Raw genomic sequence first — 24,681 nt, forward strand, 5'->3', positions numbered from 1 at the left:
TTATAACGTGGTGTCGTGACAAAATTAATACCTTTAAGAAATCAGCTTTTTTTTTGCCATCAAAATTTTTATATCATTCAATATTTAATTTTTTGGATTCTGTTTGACCGTAGTACTTTAGTAAAGGAATGTTTAGTTAATAAAAATGACCGATTGCTGCAGATAGTTTCTGCTGTAAAATAATAATTGGTGTTTAAAATCGATATTCAGAATTATACAGTTGTAATAATACCGTCAAAAGACACTGTTTTATTGTTTTAGCAAAACTAACAAATAGTAAAATTGAAAAGTATTATTATTTACTAGCAGGAGTTGCTATGCTTCTTTTTTTGTAATTTGTTTGAAGTAGATAAATATATACAAAGGATCTCTCTCTATCTCTCTTACATGTTCCTCTAAAAAATTTCACTATTTTTCTCTCTCTCTATATATATATATATATATATAAATTTCTATACATCCATATTTCTCGACACTCTATATTAGTCTACAGCTCTATGTACCTATGAATCTATCATTATCTCTATAGATTTATATCCATATCTCTCTATCTATATCTTTATCTTTACAAAACCGAAGACGACATTTATTTATATATATTTTTACATATCTATATATTTAACTATCTTTTGGATGTCACAGGTGTGACAAATGTATATTAAACACGTGCCTATTCGAATGCACTGTTGTGTCATAATTTCAAAGCAATCGGTGAAGAACTTTCGGAGATTTTGGTATTTTCGAACGAACGAACATTTACACTTTTATCTATATAGGCTATAACTAGCTGCGTTACCCGGCGTTTCCCGGGCTGAACACAGGGTGAGATATTGTCCGCGAGTTAAAGCAAAATGAATAGCGCTATATGACAGTGTGGAGTGTGGTAGACATGGAGAAACGACACACAATTGCTGTTTGAATGTCTATAACCTATTACTTTCTGTTTACCCATGGCGATTGGATGAACTGTTTAAGAAGTTGCACTGCAGCGCCATCTAGCGGCGAGATGCAAAAAAAAATAATGGATAAAAAAAACCTTTTCCATGAAAAACTAAATTTTGATGTGCCAATTTTCATGGCGATCGGTCAAACGATATCTGAGTTTATCGACGTCATACACCCCAATATATATATATATATATATATATATATATATATATATATATATATATATATACTAGCTGCCCGACCCGGCTTCACACGGCTATACTAATGGAAAAAAATTAAGCCACATCTCCCATTTACAGTAATGGTAAAATAAAAAAAATCAGTGAAAATTTATTACAATGCTGTATAATGTACCGGAGAGAAAATGAATAGCACCGATGGTGTCCCGACTCGTGCACGCAACGTACAACTGATGTACCCGTACTTCGCTACGGCAGTCTACAGGCAAATCACTCTTGCGCCGCTCATTATACATGCCCCTCCTTGTGGGTACTCCACTGCCGCGCGATGCCCGTTGCCATGGAGACGCAGAAGGCATGAACAATGCAAAATCCTGTTCTCATGCAGACACAGTACCCACTGTTGCCTGGTTTTAACCACCCATGGGATCTAATTTTCGGAAAATGTCATCCTGCGTAACATAAGGAACATTACTGTGAAGTTCCAAGTCTGTAATATATATATATATATATATATATATATATATATATATATATACTTGAAAAAAAGGACCATTTTTGATATTTAAAGTACCCGCAAAATTTCAACGGTGATGAGGACTGCACTAACAATGAAATAGTCGTTGCCATAGAGACGAATGAAGCATCAACAAAGCAACAGCCGTTGCCATGGTGATTTCCTACCAAAAACTGGAAATTTTGATATAACGCCTCCGAAACTCCCCTTGGGATCGGATTTCCGCAGGATCCGTTCTTAGTGAGCGTCTACATCACAAAATGAGTAACTATGCTAAATTTCAAGTCAATCGGGTGTATATTTCTAGACATCTCGGGATGAGTGAGTCAGTGAGTGGTATTTCGCTTCGATATATATATATATATATATATATATATATATATATATATATATACAGGGGCGCAACAAATAAATTTTCAAAGGGGGGCAATATACCTTTTTATAAAGAATCATCGATCCCCTCTATTGAAGTGGGGGGTCCGGGGGTTCTCCCCCGAGAAAATTTGTATTTCAAGGTGGAAAATGGTGCCATTTAAGCAGTTTCATTATCTAAAAATTGATAACACAGTACAGTTCTTTGCCTCCGTTTGCCCCCACTTCAAGGTTTCAGAGGGGGGGCAAAATACTCTTGCCCCCCCCCCCTTGTTGTTGCGCCCCTGTATATATATACATATATATATATACACACACACACACACACAAGTCCTTGACAGAATTGTAACGGGAGAGGAAAATTATTGATAGTCCGAAAAATGAAAATTAATTAAAAATAATAAAAATAATTCTAGTAAAAGAAAAAAACAAATTAAACACAGAGAGAGGGAAAAAAACAATAGTTTATGTTTGCGATTTAAAGTGATAAAAATTATTTAAATACTAATTGAACTCATATGAGGGTACTGATTGGTTCGTTGTTAATATCACAAGGGTGTTTTTTACTTGTATGGGAAAATTAAGAATGATAAGGCATCTAGTGTGTGGCAACAATGTTAATAGGCAATAGGAAATAAACTTCTAGCGCCTGCGGCATTGTCAACACACACTTCGTACGTGTACTGCATGTTGTATCTAACACCCTCCAACGCATTTGATTCTAAATTGGACTTTTAGTAAGGTTCCCTAATGTTATTGATGATATAATATAGCTTATAGCCTTCCCCGATAAATGTACTATCCAACAATGAAAGAATTTTTCAAATCGGACCTGTGGTTCCTGAGATTAGCGCGTTCAAACAAACAAACTCTTCATCTTTATAATATTAGTATAGATATAAATATAAATATATATATATATAAATATATATATAGACAATGGTACTGGAAATAATTATTGAAATATGAACACTCCAGGTAGGGTGTTCAAGTATCGTAATACAATATGGAAACTCTGGCCAATTATCATTGGCGAAGCGCGACAGAATTTACGGTATTCATTTCAAGGTGTTTTCAGTCCACGCCGCTAGATGCCACTACTGTGACGGAGTTCCACTGTAGGCCGCCAGGTTCGCTCCCGAGCAGCAGACTGCAGCTGTGGTGTTGTCGGCAGGCGCGGCGGCCGGCAGGATGAGAGGCGGCGCGACCACGTGAGCGGCGCCATGGGGACGCCGGCGCTGGTGCTGCTGTCGCTCCTCCTGTGGCGACCCGCGCAGTCGCTCGGCCCGCCAGCCGTCAACCGCCACCGGGACGGCGACACGTACACCCCCATGGGTGAGCACGGCGCTCTGCCGTCTGCGGCAGGTGGCACGGACTTTCTGGGGACAGATTTTTAGTCAAATCATGTCCGAATCCGGGGTTTAATATTTTTCCAAGTCTCTTTCCCGCTTTTATCGGAGCTGTATAATTATATAGTTTAAAATTCCTGTCTGCACTGAGAGAGAGGTTTGTTTGCTTCAACAAAATATTTGTTTATATATGGCGAAACAAATATATATTTTTTTAATTCAAACAAATATTTTGTAGTAGGAAAGATTCTGTTGATTCAACAAAATGATTTTGTCAACTCAAATGTATATTTGATTAGGTGTGACAAATATTTTTTGTTACTTACCGAGGTTGGTTAAACTAACAAAATATTTTGTTCCACCAAAAAATATTTGTTTCGCCATTTATAAAAAAAATATTTGATTCATTCAAACAAACCTTTTTATCTGTGTGTGAAAATGGAATTTTTCGATATTCGACGTAGCTGCTCCGGTAGCGAATTCTAGCGACGGGTGCGGAATATATTTACGTATACTTATCACGCTCGAGTTTCGTAATATTGCAACATGCGAACGCATGAATTAGCTCGTTACCGAGGTTGGACGTTACGCACCTCTTTGCTGAATATTCGTTCTTGGAGTGCATAACGTAGGTCTCTCGAAACATGTACCGTAAGTAAATTTATCAAAATCTTCTCTGGACCCGCCAGTGACAGACAGCGTCACAGAGCATCACGCAACCAACGCAAGAATATCACGGTCGTTTATAAAGCACGCAAGTTGCTAGACCAAACAACCCTATAACTTAACATTGTAAAAATAATAAAGAAACAAATTTCTACCCCGGGCTTCTTTTGATAATTCATATCAATCGTGAAAAATTAAGAAATTGTCAATAATTTAATTTTAAAAGGATATTTTCTCTCATTGTGTAAACGTCTTAACAAGTGTAACCATGATATATGCAATAAAATCAACCTCGTGGTCTTATAAGTACATGCAGTTTTAGGAAATCTTCTCTTCAAATATGGCCCGTGAAAACGAACGCCATAAATTTTGGATTTGGACAGTATTTGCGTTGCGTTATTACGGCGCCTTGTGCAGTTTATGAAGCGGTGCTCTGAAATGTGGTTGCTGGACATTTTGCAACTCGCGTTCTTGCGTAGTTGGCAAACCAGGCCTTGCCCGGGGGGTTCGAAACCGCTGATTGGTCCGTAGGCCCCGTCACCTATGTCGAGCGCAGGGGCTCGCCATGCCTGCATGGTTAAATAGTAACCGGGCGAAGCCTTCTTTTATCGGCTCATGGTCTGCGCCATGTTGGTTAGACGCCCAAAACATTGGCTGAAGTGTAGTGTTTGCATTTTAAAAACAGTTTTAAAGGGCCTCGTTTTATGGAAGTGACTGTTTAAGTGGGTAGTATTTCCAATTACTTTTATTTAGGTTTTTTAATTAATTAAAATTAATTAATGATGTAATCATCTTTTTTCATAAAGTGTTCTATAAATTTAACACGTATTTATTTAATAATTTTTAGAATCCATAAAGGACAATTTTATGTCAAACCTTGCATGAACAAAGAGCATGTAATCGTGTTCTATACGGTTTTTAATTAATCGTTTGTGTGTATTCTTCGCCATGTAGTATTTAATTTTTTTGTATATAATTAAAAAATAAATAAATAATTAAATATTACAAAACTCTGAAAAAATTGGGCTTGTATAATTGCGGGTAAACTAATTTGTTAACGATTTATGAATAATGCACAAAAATTAAGCAATACACGTCAAAACGTACACACAAACGATTGATTTAAAACTGTATACAACACGATTACATGCTCTTAGTTCGTGGTTGGGTTGACATAAAAAATTGGCATCAACTTTTTAAAAAACTGTAAAATAAATACACATTAAATGTATAAAAACCCTTTACAAACACTAAACAATTGTTTTATTATGAATTAATTTCAAATATTGAACAAAATCACGAAATTAATACGCGAAATATTTCAAGTGTTTTGGGCGATGTACGTACTCTGATTATTTTTTTAATAAACGGAACAGAAATATTCGTGTCAACTTATAGATGTTTGTGAATATGAACCTCAATTTGAAAACAAGAGTGTTCATAGTATATATAATATTGAGTTCGAATTCTCATCCTGACATAGCTTTCCAGTATTGAATGCGCACATTAATGAGCACAATAAAAAACAAATCAAGGTAAAATTATTGAATGTTTTTTTACTGGGGTTTGAAACAATTGGGCTTTAATGAGACATCAATTAAGATATAAAATTATGTGGCGATTTTGTTGATAAATACTCAGTAGTATCGTATGGGAAACCGTGCGTGTCGAGCTAAGTCAGGATATGTTTGTATGGCCTGCAGCGACATGGCATGTGAAAACGGGAAGCCTACGATTCACGCCGAGTAATCGACATGCCCGAATATTACCGAATACTTGCCTTCGGGTGTCTTCGGAATTCTTTGTTTAGGTGAAAAAACGTCTGTTTTAAATGCCGGACATAAACAAATACTAAAGGTAGGAAGTTTCATAACAATAAAACAAATTAAGCCATTAATGGGTTAGTTTATTTTAGGTTAGGTTGGGTTAGGTTAGGTTAGGTTAGGTTGGGTTGGGTTGGGACAGTCAAACTCACTTAATTCATAATGCATGTGCGTTCCATCGTCATACTCACCCGCGCTTTTTTCACCTAAACAAAATAATTGCGAAGTCACCCGAAGGCAGGTATTCGGTAATGTTCGGGTATGTCGAATATGTGGTAGGCTTCCCATGTGTGAACCGCGCGGCAGCACTGGACTGACGTGGTTGCAGGCACGCCCTGCGCGCGCGGGCCCTGCTCGGAGCTGGCGCCGGGACCCTGCCAGTGCCGCTGCCCGCCCGAGGCGCCCGTCTTCCGCGACGACCAGCGCCTCTGCGTGGCCGACGTGCAGGGTGAGTGCCGCCCCTCCCGCCCCTCCCGGCTCCACCACCAAGTGTTCAGCAGTCAATTAACTACATATTTACAGGCCCAATAGTTAGGTTTGATTTTACTGAAAAAAAAAAAAAAATTGTGTGAAGATAAAAAGAAACTACCAATTTTTTTATTTTATTTTTGGTAACAACAAAAATTAATTCTGTTGTTTCCAAACAAGTGATTCATTTATGTGTGTCGTGTGGCCTTTTTATGTAACATGAAGAATTCGTGTGACATCTAGGAAAACAAATTTCAGTTGTTGCGCAGGTTTTGAGACAAGAGATTGACTGTCCAGTTACTGAGAAATCACTTTCGAGTTCGAGAGATGGGGAAAGTATGTACTTAATATATGCACTAGGAGTACATATCGCAGTGAATTATGGAAAAGTAGTCAGAGGTGCCCATCCCACCTCCCGCAAATGATGATGGCTCATTTACCCCTCCCCCTCTCCTAAAATAATAGTTCCTCACTCCACCAAAAAAAAAAAAAAAAAAAGGTACTTGCAGCTTTGAATTTGTTTGTGTCCAACCAGGTGGTCCAAGGGACTGTACCCAAGAAATTTTTGAATATTACCAAAATAATGTTTTACCTAATTATAACACTTAAATATAAAACGAAATATTTAACTTCAGGGGCAATTAATGACAACTGATTTTTTTTTTTAATTTTGTGTTTATTTTTTTTATTATTCCCCTTCAAGGATTAGGAATATCACCCTTTTTTCAGCAAAAAATCTCACCCTCTCCCTCATTCAAAAAAAAAATAGATATCTATATTTCTTGGCGCGTTTCGCGTCATACGTCCCTTCCTGTGGGTAGCCCTGATCAAAGTTCTCTTTCATAGTTCGGAATACGTCGCGCTTCTTACATGACACGTGGCATGACGGCCTCGACATTCGTAAACGACCCGCAGCTGATCGATCATCCTCCTTCCTTATCTGGCCTGCACGTCGCGAGCTCGGCCTCTTCAAACCACCGCAAACCTGCCGCGCACGGTCAGCCTCCCCCTCTCCGCCGGCGGAGATGTCCGGGCGGCTGTTTCAGATGGACGGCGAGATTTGCCCGACGTCTGGGAGAACTCTCCCCCCTCCCCGCGACCTAACTCGACATCCAGGTCAGCGTGTCGGTGCGAGAGTTGCACAGCTCGCGAGCAGCGGCCGTCCTTCGGAGGGTCGACAGGCTGCAGGAATCCGCGAGCGCTGAAAACCCACTGCACATGTGATCCATCATTCAGTAGCGAGATGACGTCTTGCTCTGTCTTTCCTATTAGAAGTCAGTCACCATCATGCTCCCTATTTAAAAAAAATAAATAAATGGGGGCGTGTACTTATGTACGCGCGTGAGAAGTTATACTTCTTCGGCAACATTAAAAAGAGCTTTTAATTGCATGCAAATAATTAATTACAATAAAATAATGAAAGGGCTAGAAAAAGATAGTCAACACAGTCAAAGTTCAGTTTAAATTTGAAAAATAAAATAAATAATATATAGAGAATAATAAATATATATGACATAATTTGTACTAAATATTATAAGATTCTTAATTTTAAATATTTATTTTTGATAATTTAATATTTTAAAAGGAAATAAATAAATTTAATAATAAATTCAAATATTTAATTTAAGTTTATTCATTTTTTTAAATATATTATTACTTTATTAATTTATATTCACTTTTCATTTTCATCAAAAAGTTTTCATTAAATTTGTTCATTTATTTTTATAAATATGTATTTTTTTATTCAATTTAATAATAAATATAAAAATAATATTTTAATTTGATGTTCGATTTTAATTTTCATCACAAATTTTTTTAAAATGTTTTATTAAATTTATTTCTTTATTTTTTAATATTAAATAACCAATAATAAATATTTAATATTAATAATTTAATAATATTTAGTATTAATTATAATAAATAATATTTTAATTTATATCAATAATCTACATACGGATAGATAACCTCAATTATATTGGAGCACTTGAAAACGTATATAAGCACAATTTTTTTACTGATATTTACGAATATTAAATTATATTAATCAAATTATTCAATTTAAATCACTACTGAATATAATTTATTAGCACATGTATAATTCGCACTTGTATGAAACTAAAACACGTGTTGTGAATGTAGAAACTAGAAACATGTGGATAAATATTATAAATATGAAAACAGTGATCAGAGGCGACGAGCGTGCCAACATGCGCGACTAATAGAGATTCTATTTCTATTTTGTTGGTAGCTTTTTTTCCAGACTTAATGAGAGATTTAGCGGGCAGCTTCAACCTGTTAATTTTGTGTTACAGTGATCCGCTCGTATCTTAAAATTTCACTCTCATAATTTTTTCATAACGCGCCTAAAAAAGTATAACTTCAAAAAAAGTAAAAAGAAAACACCTATCACTGAGTTTTGAACCACGGCCCTTCAGCCTATTGACCGCGCAGTATAACCACTGCTCTGACAGAAGATTACGAGGAACCTGTGTATTATATATTATGTAATACCAAAATAATGTGGTTTTTTTAACCATGGAATTTACTCTTTACTATGACTATTTTAGTTTAACAAAATAAATTCCATGGTAATTTCACTATCACAAAGTTTCATTTGGCACACCAATACGTTTGGTATGTCCCCTGATGTGAGTTTATGTTCATGCACGTGGGTCCGCCATCTTCCTGTGAAAATGTTACATGGTGCGCGCGCAGCTTCAACCTGTTAATTTTGTGTTACATGGTGCGCGCGCATCTTTAAAATTTCACTCTCATGCATTTTTCAAAACGAGCCTAAAGAAGTATAACTTCAAAAATGAATTTGGCGTAACGGAACTTTTCATCGTAGAATTATTGCAGATTTTATCGGGCACATTTGTTACTAAATGTTATCTGCCAACTGTGAAAATTCTGATGTGAGCTAACAAAATGTCCCTAATACCTCCTGATTTCGTTAAACTCACATGAAAGTTATGTGTTTTTGAAATTAGAAAAAATTTTTATGGAATTACCATTTCAAAACTATGCCATTTGGATTTATTTTACAGGGGCAATAATTTCAAGGTAACTGGTGAGACTTTCCCGGTTACATCGTTAAAAGTAAACATTGCACACAAACGAGTGGTAAAAAAAGTATATATTTGAATTTTGCACGTGCAATAAGTTATTATTTTTATTTGTTGGTCAACATGTTTCTCGGTTTGGTCTGTCACCACGCGAATTCATATTCATAAACTATAATTTCTATTGTTAGTTAAGTCTAAGAAACTGAACTGGCATGTCACTTTTCGAGTTAAATTTTGAGGTTTTAACCACTTCCAACACTTTTAAGACATCGAATTTTTTCTTATTCATTTAAATGTTTAGTGATAACAGTAAAATAGTTTTATACTGTGCACAAAAAATATATATATAAGCGAAGTTAAGCGTTTGTGATGCTGTAGTTGATATACAAAGCTCGCCGACCGACGAGACTTCCGATTCGATGGAACAAGAAAACCTACGACATCGCGCCTGATAGTAGGCAATACCGTGGCAAGGAAACTAGTGCACATTGCTTACTTGCAGGCGAGGACAGGTACCGGCAAAGGCGCAGTATAGTAGGTAAACGGCCGTTTGTTGTTGCTGACCAGCCAGGGACACTTTAACCCTGGGCCGCCTTCCTTCCATTAAGTGACACTGCAAGACTTGATCCTTTTTTTATACCCTGCCTACCAGTATACATGTTGTTTAAAATTCAGTTGTCGCTAATAAGGCCCGACACTTAAAAAAATCTGTCCACATTCGGCGAAAACATTTCCATCTAAGTCAGTTGTCTTGAAACTGAGAAGATGGTTAGAACATTTTATGAAATGCACTCTGTAATCCTTATCGTATGGCTTTCATACAACATCATTCTACGCTTGATCACGGAGTTGTCATTTTCATAAGACTACTGGGTTCCATCTCAAACACTGGTATGAGCTAATACATGAGTATATGAACCAGGTGGTCCGGAACTTAATATAATAGTGCAGTGTGAGAATCTGTTATAGAAATTAAATTGTGTATTTAACTAACTTTATTAATTACTGTTTTTATTGGCGAACTACAAATTACAGACTCTAACAAAAAATATGAAAACCAAGGGAAAAAATAATAATATAAAGTACCATCTTTCAAACCAGTTAATTTATTCAAGTAACTTTAAGGGCACCGCCTACATGACCACACAACCGATGTGTAGAGCTTCAGAATAAACCAGGCGATTTGAAAACTACTTTGATATCTGAGAGGTGTTGGTTACGAAAAGCATTAAGGAATGTGTTGAAGGCAGATTCCATACTTAGTTTTTAAATTGTATTCTTATAAGAATGAAATGCGTGTTTACGGAATAATATTTAGACATTAAACACTCGGTAAAGATTCTTCATTTCTCCGCCATATATAATGTTACGGTCGCCGCTCAAATCTAATAGTTGTCCTATGTACGACGAGAATACTGAGCGCCAGTTCACAGCCTTGCGCTTAGAGGCGATACCGAGCTAGAAGCACCAGCGAGCGTCGCCCGCCTCACTAGCACAGATACACCCCTGACTAGGTGGCCCACTTACATTGCAATAAAATAAATTATCTAATTAATTTGACTATATTTAATGACGATTGCTGATATAAAGAAGCTTATTAAGCCAATGAAAGAATCATACACTTAAATATCGATTTTTTTTATGAATGATGCTCTTCCGAACGTTTTATTTTATTACTTGTGATTTCGTCAACTAAAATGAAGCTTTTCCTACATAGGATTTGATTTTTTACGTTCTCTCCGCCCTTTTTTAGTTCTTCGTCTTCTTTTTTTAATTCACTCCAATATCACGCAAGATCTGAACATAAGTAAACCAAGTAATGAATTCTTATAAATCAATCCAGATTTGAAACAATTATTCAAACAATGTTATCCAAATTAAGCTTCCGAATACTTATGAAAGAAACCAAGAGCAAGTTAAGGGGTCTCTAACCAAGGGGCCCGCCTAGTCAGAGATGTATTGTGTTAGTGAGGCGGGATGATAAGTGCGACGCTCGCTGTTCGTTTTGGGACGATATCGCCCCTAAGTGCAAGGCTATGAACTGGCGCGTAGTCTTCTCGACTTTCATAGGACAACTATGAGATTTAAGTGGTAACAATAACTTAATGTGGCTGGGAAATAAAGATATATATGAAATGTTAGTCCCTTGAGTGCTTTCAAGAATCGCTGTCAGATGTTTCCTGCCTAAACATTCGTTTGAAAACAATAGTTTTAGCTATTTTCACTATCATAAAAAATACAGTTTTAAAACTAAATACTGAAACAGAGCACCACTCGGATTCAACCTGGTGGGGTCTTCGGAAGCACCGAAGGTCATGTCAATCCGTTTCTTGCTGCTATATCTTTCTGTGTCATCAAGACAAATTCTTAACTTGGTATTGAATCTTCCCAAAATTATACGGTCTTATATTAACTGAACAACTTGACCATACAGCCGCTGGAAGGTGACAAGTGAGTGAATGTTGGGTTACATGCATCAAAAGCGTTGAGTAAAAAAAAAAGTTCTGAGCTAAGTCTTATGCCCTGTAAAGCCTCCTACAAAAAATTCAATTCAAGCTCTGTTGTGACTTAATCTTTAAAAAAATCAAGTATGATGGCTCTTGGTCCTCCATTAAGTATCACGTAAAAAAACATAAACTTTTTTTTGTCTGGAAGGAAAATGAGTGGTGGTCCCCCTCTCCACTCTTCAAGGTCTTTCCTCACCTCTCAATTCCTTTTCCCATGGCGTCCTCGTGACAGTCATTCCCCCGTAGACGTTTCTAGAAGCCTCTTCTCCGCACGTTGAATGTTTCCTTTTCTTCCATCTGTTCGGACGTCCCCCTCTCTCTCGCCCGCTGTCCCGGCCACAGGAACAACCCTCCCGGGATATCTCACGTGCGCTCTTCTCGCCGCGGGCCGCAGGAGGGGCGGGGGGGGGGGGGGGGCAGAGGTCACCTCCTCGACACGGATCCGCCCCGCGCGATTACAAACCGACTCGCTGCGGATGGAAATAAAAAAAAAGACGAAAGCGGAATTAATTGCCCCGGGGCGACCTTTCACCTTCTCCTTTATCTGTAGCCTCCGCCGACTGAATTTCTTTATTGGATGTGGAGAGATATATACAGGACGGTGATAGATCCAAACACAAGAGCCACGGAAGTTGTGACTACCCTCCCTCCCGCTCCTCCCCCCCCCCCCCCCGTGTTCCAAGCACTTAGAATATTTGCCTGGAGAGTTTTCTTAGTAGTAAGAGCTTCTTTGTAACGTTCGTAAACATTCAGTGGTATTTTTTAATATATGAATATTGTGCATTTCCTATACAATAAAGGAGGGACACCCTATCTTAGATTCCCTTTACAATCCTCCATGTCAAAAACCGTTCATTACATTGTTTGGGTACATCACTAAGAAAAAATTGTGTTGTTTACAGTAGACATCGTGACCTATAGTTAAAATTTTAAAGTACCTATCCTATCTAAACTACACATGATCGCCAAAGAATAGCCGGGAGTCTTTTCAAAAACAAACGTGTCATATGTTTTTTTTTTTTTTTTTCACACGTGGTCAAAATGTTTATTTCTGGCTCAGCGTCACATACAAAGTCTGCTTCAAACTGCCTTTGGTCTCACCTAAAACGTGATTAATTGAAACATATGTCCTGTCTCGTCTCATTAGGGATGGTATTTTAAAGTAATGTAAGGCACATCATTTCTACCTGTTTCTAGAAAAGAATTTTGCACTACGGAATCACCTATCCTTGCACACTTAAGAATTCGGTAGAAATGAAATTACCAGGCATTTAAAAATAGTTGCCTGCAGTTGTTCTCTACTATTTTTGAAATTAATTTTGGTTCTCTTCCCCTGGTTTCAAATTTTGCGTATTAATTTCGATTGAAAAGGCCTAAGTGATCGTCACGCTCATGTTGCGTGGATCGCGGGTTTGATCCCAAAATCCAGACATGACTCATATTTACGAGCATTCATTCAGTTAAAAATATGCGTTTTTAAGCCTGCTTTAATCTTTGAAGGTTACTGGCATAAAAGTGGGACGTTAATTTTAGGTCGTGCACTTTCGTAACTACTCAGTAACTACTAGTGTAACTGCTACTTGGCTTCTGGTTTGAGGCTGCGTCCGTAGAAATGACGGTGTGATAGACGTTCCGGCATTCACTCTGTAACAACCATCTTTAAGTGTAAAGATGGCAGCAAAAAATGCATGCCGAAACGTCGGACATACCTTCATTCTCACGGACGCAGCCTCAAACAAATAAGCCAAGCAGTAGTTAGTGTGACGTTTAACTTAACCTTTGCCCGCAAAGTAAACTATATTTTTGAAGTTATACTTCTTTACGCGCGTTATAATAAATGATGAGAGTGAATTTTTACATTGCGCGCGCACCATGCAACCAAATTTTCACAGACAAAAAAAAAGTTACATACAAATAAAAGCTGTGTGTGTGCTTTTAAATCTAATTCTGTAGTGATTGTTATTGAATATTGGTCCATATAATTAAAAACATTCATTTATTGTGAATATTAGTGATAGTAATTGTGTTTATAAAATTGTCAAGTGTATTGTCACGATTTACCGCGGGTTCGTAAAGGATAGCCCAACTAAAGATTTTATTCCACACACAGTTTTATTGATGGCCACTATTTATGTCCCTTACAATTAATCTTCTAAAATGACAATTAATTAATTACACTTAAAGAAAGGTCTATTCCCCAGTAACTCGTTCCACACATCTCGCTGGGCCGCACCTCTGGAAAACTCCACCGCGGGAGAACTCCCGACTGAACACTCCGAACTGACTCCTCCGGCCGGCGTCCTCGGGCCTATATATAGGCCCCGGCGCAATTCCAGAACTCACGAGAGCGGCCGGGGACAGTCGCGTCACTTCGAGCCGTCCCGACGGCAGAAATCTCTCGTAAACACGTGTCGGCGGCTCGCGCAACTCCCAGCTGTCCGGTGTCAGTTACGTGTCAAAGGCAGGGCTCCGCGCGGGGAGTGGTGAGGAGGGGGAAAGCGACAATCCTTGTTATCTTCCAGGCGCGCGCGGCGCATATCATATTGCGGCAGTCGCCAGCCAGCTCTTCACCTGCACGTGTCCCGGCCAATGTCACGTTCGTAACAGTATTTTCAGGTGTATTTATGTAAGTTAAGTTATGTTCGATTAGAATTATTTATTTGCATTATAAATGGTAGGTTATTGAATTATTATTTAATAATTAATTAAAATTAATAAATTATAATAAAAATTACACATATATATTAATTTTCATTATTTATCAAAATTCATCTAGATTAGTAAATATCGTAGACTTTCACGGCCATTGTCTGGAGTTGCTTGGCTTATGTGTTGTAGCTGCGTCGAAGGTGAAGATATCACTGACGTTTCGGTCGACGTTGCAGTCGCCATCAACAGGGAGCAGTTACATAATGAGGTTATTACAAGTTCTCCTGTCTTTTAATATTTTCGCCTGAGATGGAAGTGTTTCCCGATTGGCTGCAACTTTGGGCCAATCAGAGTCTTCCTTTCTTCTGGTTTGCCTGTTGGTTTGGCGAATTGGAGCTGGGCTTCTGTGATTGGTTGGGAGTGCTAGCCAATCAGTGGCCTCTTCTCTTCTTGTTGGCTGGGCTGTTTGGCCAACCAGAGGTGATCTGTCTGTTGTTTGATGCAGGGCTACAACCCAGAAGCCAAGCAAATTCATCTAGATTATTTTACTAAATAAAATAATTATTTTTATACCCATGTTTATATTAATATTGAATACTGTGTATTCATTTAAATTTTTGGATATTATTGAATTTATACTTTACGAACAGTATTTATAATATCATTCTAGTTCTTTTATAATTAAATTTATATTAATTATTTTAATGCAAAGTTAAACTTTTTTTTATTACACCAAGTAAATATAACTTCCAGCGCGCATACATAAGTACAGATACCCGCCCACTTTTTATAACATTTTATTCTGGTATTTTTTTAGAACATAGTTCTTTAAATGGAGACTTCGTCATTGTATGAACACTTAGGGGAACCTTTTTCGAAAGCGTGACAACTTGTACGAACTATAAGTACTGCAAGTACTTGTATAAAGAACGCCTTAAGATTTATAAGGCCTTGCCATCTTGCAATTTCAAATAAGTTGTTCCCCTTGCAACAAAGTTTCCGTTTTGATTTTTTTTTGCGACATGGCTTAGGATTTGGCTTTGACTACTTGTTGAAGTGAACACTTGTGAACTGGTGTGACTATCATGATAGGTGTAGTCAGTCACCCGCGTTTATCAGTCATTTCCTCGCGGCGCTTACGGAATAGAGCCTGTTAGTAAATGTGTGGTCGCAACAAGGTGTACAAGGTCTGGGAGACATTATCTATTCCTTTAAATGCAAAAAAAAATTGTATAAATAGTTAAAATTAGAATTATACAAAAAATGAAAAAGATCAAATATTGCGGATCGTAATCTCCCTTAAGCTTTATTGCAAGGGGGATCAAAATATTTGAAATTGCAAGATGTAATTTAATAAACTATGTTTTAAAGAAATAATACGAGATTGAAACGTAGTAAAAAATGTTAGTGTATTTATGTATGCGCGCTAGAAGTTATACATTGAAAAAAAAATTTCTCAAACAGTGTACCTTGTCGGCTCTAGACATTTCCTTTGTTCGCTTCTAGACGAACTGCCCTGCGCGCGCTTGCACATAGAACCGTAACGGACTCGAGCAGAAACAGCGTACCGTGTAAGACGGGCTTTAGTCTCGCCGACAGTGGTGCCGTAAGAAATGTCTTGTTAGTATCAGGACGTTGCGTGCTGCGACGATGCCTCGCAGCATCAGCGACGCTGGCTTGCTTGCGAAAAAATATATTCTTTACTGCTGTTGGACGTGCACATGCTATTTAACTTTCCATCAGTGTGTTTTTAAAGATTTGTTTGTAAAAAAAATCCAGTTACAAACGTATATTTCTAACATATTTTTATATCAGCAGAACCTAGGTTTAAATTATTCGTACGTTAATTATGTGGTATTAATGACATGTTACTTATAGTTGGCCTACAAATGAAAATGTTATAGTATAAGTTAATATTTTTTTTAGGTGTTTAAGTGACTTTATAATACGAGTTAAGGGGACATTAGCTTTAAATGGTTCATATAATGAGGAATTTTGATTTCATACAATTCTTTGTAAATACGCCTTTGCAGTTTTGTACTGTTTGTCATGGAAAAAATTCAAGAATGCAAAAATAAGAAACTCTGGACTACACAGCGAACAGATGAATCGAACGATGAAACTAAACAGGTATTATGGACAACACAACGATGACACCATGGACGAACACAGTCAAACCTTAGAAATCATACAGCACAATCAACGAAAAGGAAGCACAATTGGAAGCACAATCTACGAAAAAGAAGCACATTCGGAAGCACAATCAAAAAAAGGAAGCTTTAGTACGAGAACTCAGTATTAGTTAGAAATCATATTACAAGAAATAAAACAATAAAATTTGAAATTTAAATAATTGATTTAATTTTCAATATGATACACAAGCAAGTTAAACAAGTGATTATTTCTGTAGCCAACTTCCCTCAGTTCTTTAAGTATGGAGGCTACATCGTCGATGTGCGAGTAGTTTCCTCCATGAACCCATACCACCAACAATCTCAGGCGATCAACCAATAGGTATGTTAAGATCTTCCCACGATGTATAATCAATCTTTTCTGCTATTGTCATCATCTTCCTCGAATGTCTGTTATTAATATTTTTAAGATCACTGTCTTTCCAGTGTTCATCGTAAGCTTGATCAGATTAATTTTTTTTTATCACGCCGTTTCCATCGTTTCGGTTTCAGGGTTTCATCTCAGCTTTCGACCCTGCCAGCTTTAGGTGCATCATCACAGTATTTGGTCTTGTCACCATCTTCAGAGTCACTGTCGCCTTCATCGTAGAAGTCAGAGACTTTACCCATATTACTGTAAGAATTCGAAATCGTTGACGTTGAAGCTTCTTCATCGTCTCTTCCTTTTTAAGAGTCCATCATTTTTACAAAGTACGCAGGACCTACCTGAATTCGGCTTGAATGTATTCCCACTTTTAATGGTACCGTAATAATATTTCCATTGTCTCCAGTCTTTCATAAAAATTCAAAGATTTCAATTTAAGGCTTGATATTTTTCGAAAAAAAATTTTTAATTCGTCGAAATCTATAAAATTGAAATTAGTTTACAAGCTTTCGCTGTCATTTGATGACATTTATTAGTTTCTAGCCAACTATCCATTAAGTGAACATCGTGTGTCCCTGATTGGTCAAATATCCCAGCCGATCAAGAGTGAGTAAATCCCTTCTCAGCTTAGGTTTATAAAGGGAGGATGACTCAGATCATCAGTATGTCAATGCGTATCGTATGATTTTTCCGCTGCTAACCCTAAGTAAAAACATTACAGATAAAGCTAGATACCAGGTCAGAAAAATGGGTGAACTAGTTCGTAGACAGGCTAAAATTCAAACATGTATACTTTTGTCAGTTTCCACAGTTGAGAACTCTGAGACAACGGAAAAAAAATATATCAGCAAAAAATTATTGATTCACAAATCTCACAAGTCAGTAGTCTATCACAGGGACGTAACTAGAGGAGCATAACGAATCTTGTGTTTGGGGTTAAACTTGCAGAGTATATTTTACTTTCGATATATACGTGAATTTCGTAGTGTTAGGACACAAAAAAAATGTTGCAGGGCAAACGAACTGAATTATTTGTATTGAGAGATACATACTTGTACCTACAAAGTAAAATATTTAAAAACTGGTAATTTTCGCGTTCTATCCAACTTGCAATGTATTAAAATCGATTATGACTGCAAATAATTATATTGATTTACCATCGAAGTTCAATAAAAAATATTTGGAATAGCGGAATAAATATGAGGTGTTGTCGGGAAATGTTTTGGGTTGCTTGGTTGGTTTGACAAAAGAAAGAGGGGGGGGGGAGGCGAGATAAGCTCTTGCCCCGGGTGGAAACTAGTGTAGTTACGTCCCTGGCACACGAATAAGCAGGTGTAGGCCTACTTGTAGTTCATTGAAAACGCCAAATCTGTCCAGTCCCGACAGGTAACATGGTGTGGTCGCGAGCAAGCCGGTCGGACAAGCTGAACATGGCGGGCTGACGTATTTTCGGTTGGAGGTGTTTAAGGGTAGATGGGGGGGAGGGGGAGAGGAGACTGCCCACTCGCGACAACTCGGTCTTCTTCGTGTCGACCGCCGGGTTTTCACTTCGGCGCGGCATGTTTTGGAGGGGGGGGGGATAGAAGTGGGTCGAGAACCCAGAACACGCGAGCGGGCGCGCATCAAGGTCAGCGCAGAGACCGGACACTCGACGTCGTGTCGCCGGGGAGGTGCGCCCTTCCTGCGGGTCTCCAGGGCTCCAGGGCCGGGCAGCCCTTTCCTTGCCCTGGCGCCCGCCGTGCCAGGCGTCAGTCGAATCCTGCTCGGTTCACAACGCAGCTGGTTAGAACGGGATGTTTAAATTTTGATGGCCTGTGATATTTTTCTTCAGTTATGGGAAATAAATTTAAAATCGTGGTTGTAAGATCAGTGTACAATCTTACTTTAAAAAATGCCTGTCACTTTAACTGTTACATCTTAGAAAACATAATTTTTTCCCCCTCAAATCTCCAAGTGTACTGACTGGTCGGATAAAATGAAGTACTGATTTGTATGAGGCTTGTACGCCTATTTCAGCTTAATTTAACATTTTGTTGTTAAAAACACAATAAATTGTATTATGATAAACATATTTAGTTGCAGATCCTGTACAAATGAATAGAAAAATACTCAGTTTTATAGCTTTTAGACAATAGATTTATGTCAGATAATTAATTTATTATTGTCTTCAGAACTATCCGATATTGTTCGCTTCATAACTGCAATCTTCAAATTAAGGCACATATAATAATTTTAATTTTTACAGAATTTTTCAATTACAGTTATAACAGCAAAATACTTGACAGTCGATGGGCTCTCTGCCACTGCATGTTTCATGAGCCCATTCTTCACACTAGACACATATCCATCCTTCTCCAGACACGGAATTAGATCAAACGTGGGCTAAACGTAAGTTATTGGAATTTTTGTAATGGTAAAAAAATCTTTGTTTTTTGGTTTTTATAAAATGTTGCCATAATTTTAACATATAAATAAATTAGCAAAATAATCAATTAGGAACGTAGGCTATCGCGGTCAAGGTGTGGAGTGTCTTTGCTTCATATTTCAAAGCGATGGCTAGCAGTCCGAACCAACACGCTGGCTGATCGTCCACTCATCACCACTTTGTGATGACCTTGGCCAATAGGAGTACTTGCAAAGATTACATGTAAATGTTTTATCAAGGTAGTCTACCTTCTTCGGTTGAATATTCTTTGGATAAAAAAATCTTAACACGAAAATTGTGAAGTATATAAGTTTAAAAAACTGATTCCTTAATAGGCTTTCTAGACATATTTAGTGTTTGTAGTAGTAAGTGGCATATCCATAAACACTGTTGAAGTTTCGATTATACGAGTTACTGCACTTACTCAAAGATATTCTGTTCTGAGACGTGTTATCATTTAGAATAAGGAGTTGGGAGTGGTTGGTGAAAAATTCCCTTTCGTAAGGTCTGTGTTTGGAACGAGCAAGGTCGGTGATGGGGGGGGGGGGGGGGGGTGGAGGAGGAGGAGGAGGGGTGTGAATATGTGGATAAGTAAAGTTCAGTTTTTCGTTGATAAGGATTGTGGGCTTCCACGCCCATTGGTCTGAGGGTTCTTGGCTTGTGGGATTTAACAACGTCGGACGTGCAGTGTTAAAAATTGTCACCTTCCATTTACGAAGAACTCTGGTTACTAATTATACAGGAATTTTTGTAAAACTACGGTTTATCTTTGAACATTTAAGGCACTGAGTTAGTTTATTTTGAACATGAATCAACTATAATATTATTATCATATTAACAGAACATTAAAATATAGTTGAATATACAGCAAATACATTCTTTTTCCCCCTTCCACGCCTGTGTTTTCCCTGATTGCAGTGAAACACTCTACTCTAAGTCTAAATCAGGCGTAGTTTCTACGAAGATCCAGTTAATTGATATTATGAAGTAATTGTCGTTTATTTAATTGTTCGTCTAAAGTAGTATAGGATAGTATTTTCTGCGCCCGGCTTCTGGCTGTGGATTGATGATTGTCGGTCCGCTATCTTGGATTGTGACGTCACGGCGGCCATCTTGGACTCAAAATTCCTCAAAATTGACTCAAAAATTCCCGTTTTAAGAAAAAATTTCCCGTTTTCGAGGGAAAAATTCCCGTTTCGAGGGAAAATTTCCCGTTTTATTCCTTAAAAATCCCAGCGGCTGAAAATTCCTAAAACTGGCTTAAGCATCCATGTGTACAGCCTCAGTTAAGCCATTTATAGGATTATGACGTCACCGTTGCAATTTCCGTTACGCCCGCCATCTTGAAAATCCGCAATTTTTATGTTAGAAAATCGGGAAAAATTTTAAAAATCATTAAAAAATTATTTAATCGAATAAATAATAAAAATCTTAAAAACCACTGTTGCAGTTATCTTTACGGTCGCCATCTTGGATTATATAAATGTTGCAACTTTCGTTACGCCCGCCATCTTGAAAATCTGCAATTTTTATATTAGAAAATCGGGAAATTTTTTAAAAATCATTAAAATTAAATAATCGAATCAACAATGAGAAGTTCACAAGCTAGCAGAATATATTTATGTAATTTTTTATTTTATTTTTAATTTTTTATTAATTTATTTTTATTTTTAAATATTTTTTTCCCTGAAATTTTATTATATAAAAGAAAACTTGTGTCGTTTTTTTCCGTGTGCTTCTGATTATTTTTGTCAATATTATGGTGGTTTTCTCCGTGTGCTCCCGATTATTCTTGCTAATATTTTGATGGTTTTCCGTGTGCTTGCGATCATTCCTGCGGTTTCGGTCAAAGTTCAAGGTCACACTCGTCCAAGATGACCGCCGTGATGTCGCAATCCAAGATGACGAACCGTGAGAAATATGAGAAGCACTAGCAGGAAGGACGAACTTCCTTCTCCTTGGAGACTATCGTAGCTATCCTTCTTATGCGAGTGAGCATCCCGCATCCTGCATAAAAGAAATAAATATTATTTACCTGCATGCAACACGTGACGTCATCTGATATTGAAAAGCGGAACTACTTGCAGCAAGTACCTTTGCATAAGATAAATTAACTCTCACCACTGAATAGTGCTATTGTAGTCAGTTAGAGACATGAAGATTCGAAGCCACGCGGCCAATTAGTCATGCAGTCTCGTAACCATGCGTTCTGTAAACTTCGTAGTCCTATAGCCTCGCGATCGCGTAACCTTGAAGACTTGTTATCGCATAGTCTCGTAACCTCATGGGTCGTAGTCTCGTAGTCATGATGCATTGGAGTCTCGCAGACTTGAAGCTACCTAAGCAAGTAGCCTTGTAATCTTATAACATAATGCTGGTGGTGCAGTTGGAGCAAAAGAGAAAATTCCGACGAAGACAGATGCGTCAATTGGAGCCTTGTAGACGAGTAGCTTCGTAGACAAGTACTCATGCAGACTTGTAGACCTCTATCCTCGCAATCACGTAAATTCGTTTTCTAGAGGATTCGTAGCTCTGTAGCCTCGCAGTCTCGTAAACTTGAAGATTAGTAGTCACGTAGTCTCGTAACCACATGGCTCGTAGTCGCGTAGACAATATCTCTTGGGACCTCGTAGAATTGTAGCTACGTATCCAAGTAGCCTCGTAGACTTGAAGCTTCGTAGTCCTATAGTTTCGCGATCACGTAACCTTGAAGACTCGCAATCGCATAGACTCGTAACCACATGGGTCGTAGTCTCGTAGACTTGAAGCTACGTAAGCAAGCAGCCTTGTAATCTTATAACATAATGTTGATGGAGCAGTTGGAGCAAAAGAGAAAATTCCTTCGAAGACAGATGCGGCAACTGGAGCCTTGTAGACGAGTAGCTTCGTAGTCAAGTACTCGTGCAGACTTGTAGTCCTGTATCCTCGCAGTCACGTAAACTTGTGTACTAGAAGCTTCGTAGCTCTGTAGCCTCGCAAGTCATGTATAACTCGTAACCAGCTAGATCATTTTAGACTCGTAGTCATGTGGTCTCATAGTCTCTTAGACTCGAAGAATTCTAGGCAAAATATATTAGGAGCCAAAAGACTTTTGGAACCAAAAGACTGTTGGTGTCAATGACTGTTGGTGTCAATGACTGATGGAGCCAATGAATATTGGAGCCAATGAATATTGGAGCCTATGAATATTGGAACAATGAATATTGGAGTCAACGAAAATTGTAGCCAATGACTATTGGAGCCAATGACTATAGGAGCCAAAAGTCTGTTGTTGGAGCCAAAAGACTGACGTCTTTTTGAGCCTGTTGGAGCAATTGGAGCAATTGGAGCCAATTAATAATGAAGCCAATGAATATTGTAGCCAATGAATATTGGAGCCAATGAATATTGGAGCCAATGAATATTGGAGCCAATGACTATTGGAGCCAATGACTATTGGAGCCAATGACTATTGGAGCCAATGAATATTGGAGCCAATGACTATAGTAACCAACAGACTGTTGGAGCCAAAAGACTGATGGAGTCGTTTGAAAAGACTTTTGGAACCAAAAGACTGATGTTGACAATAACTGATGGAGCCAATGAATATTGGAGCCAATGAATTTTGGAGTCGATGACTATTGGAGTCAATGAATATTGGTGCCAATGAATATCGGAGCTAATGAATATTATAACCAATGAACATTGGAGTCAATGAATATTGGAGCCAATGACTATAGGAGCCAAAAGACTGATGGAGCCTTTTGGAGCCTGTTGGAGCATTTGGAGCAATTGGAGCCAATTGATATTGGAGCCCATGAATATTGTAGCACATGAAAATTGTAGCCAATGAATATTGTAGCCAATGAATATTGGAGCCAATGAATATTGGAGCCAATGAATATTGGAGCCAATGAATATTGGAGTCAATGAATATTGAAGCCAATGAATATTGGAGCCAATGAATATTGGAGCCAATGAATATTGGAGCCGATGAATATTGGAACAATGAATATTGGAGCGAATGAATATTGGAGCCAATGAATATTGGAGTCAATGAATATTGGAGTCAATGAATATTGGAGCCAATTGGTGCCAAAGAATATTGGAGCTAATGAATATTGTAGCCAATGAATTTTGGAGCCAATGAATTTTGGAGCCAATGAATTTTGGAGCCAATGAATTTTGGAGCCAATTGATATTGGAGCCCATGAATATTGTAGCCCATGAATATTGTAGCCCATGAATATTGTAGCCAATGAATATTGGAGCCAATGAATATTGGAGCCAATGAATATTTTAGCCGATGAATATTTGAACAATGAATATTGGAGCGAATGAATATTGGAGCCAATGAATATTGGAGTCAATGAATATTGGAGCCAATTGGTGCCAAAGAATATTGGAGTCAATGAATATTGGAGCCAATGAATTTTGGAGCCAATGAATTTTGGAGCCAATAAATATTGGAGCCAATGAATATTGGAGCCAATGGCTATAGGAACCAAAAGACTGTTGGACCCTTTTGGAGCCTGTTGGAGCATTTGGAGCAATAGGAGCCAATTGATATTGGAGCCCATGAATATTGGAGCTAATGAATATTGGAGCCAATGAATATTGGAGCCAATGAATATTGGAGCCAATGAATATTGTAGTCAATGAATATTGGAGCCAATGACTATTGGAGCTAATGATAAATGAGCTGCCTTTTCGATGGTGGTGCTACCTTTTCGTTGTCGGTGCTTCCAATTGAGTTGCCTTTTCGATGGCGGTGCTGCCTTTTACTTGTCGGTGCTTCCAAATGAGCTTCCTTTTTGTTAGTGGAATCGAACCGAGCACAGGAATCCGTCGATTCAATTTGAAAATTAATAATTGATTTTTTTGGTGACTTTTGGAATTTTCCCCGCATTTCTAACTAAATTATTACATGTTTTCAAGATGGCGGCCAAATTTCAAGATGGCGGGCACCTCAGTAATAAATGATTACTGCACTGTAGCAGGTTATAATAAAACTAGCATGATGGTAAGACGAGTACACACAAGATGGTGTCCTCCAGCAGACGAAAACATGATGATGGCAATGACCGCTAGCATGTGGTAGCTCCTGGTAGCATGTACTGAACATACAATGACGGATCCATGATGTTCATCAAGGTCAAAGGCAAAGTTCAAGGTCAA

At 37.9% G+C, this 24,681-nt stretch overlaps 1 protein-coding gene across 1 annotated transcript in view; it reads left to right on the plus strand.

Annotated features, from left to right (window-relative positions):
- Positions 1-24,681, plus strand: part of LOC134542274 (uncharacterized) — a 153,677-nt gene that overhangs the window by 66,966 nt on the left and 62,030 nt on the right. The window contains exons 2-3 of the mRNA XM_063386395.1: positions 3,191-3,351; positions 6,183-6,302. Coding sequence (XP_063242465.1) covers positions 3,240-3,351; positions 6,183-6,302 — 232 coding nt within the window. The 5' untranslated portion in view covers positions 3,191-3,239. The remainder of the gene's footprint in view (positions 1-3,190; positions 3,352-6,182; positions 6,303-24,681) is intronic.

The sequence above is a fragment of the Bacillus rossius genome (genome assembly GCF_032445375.1).
Source record: "Bacillus rossius redtenbacheri isolate Brsri chromosome 4 unlocalized genomic scaffold, Brsri_v3 Brsri_v3_scf4_2, whole genome shotgun sequence".
Taxonomy (NCBI): Eukaryota; Metazoa; Arthropoda; class Insecta; order Phasmatodea; family Bacillidae; genus Bacillus; species Bacillus rossius.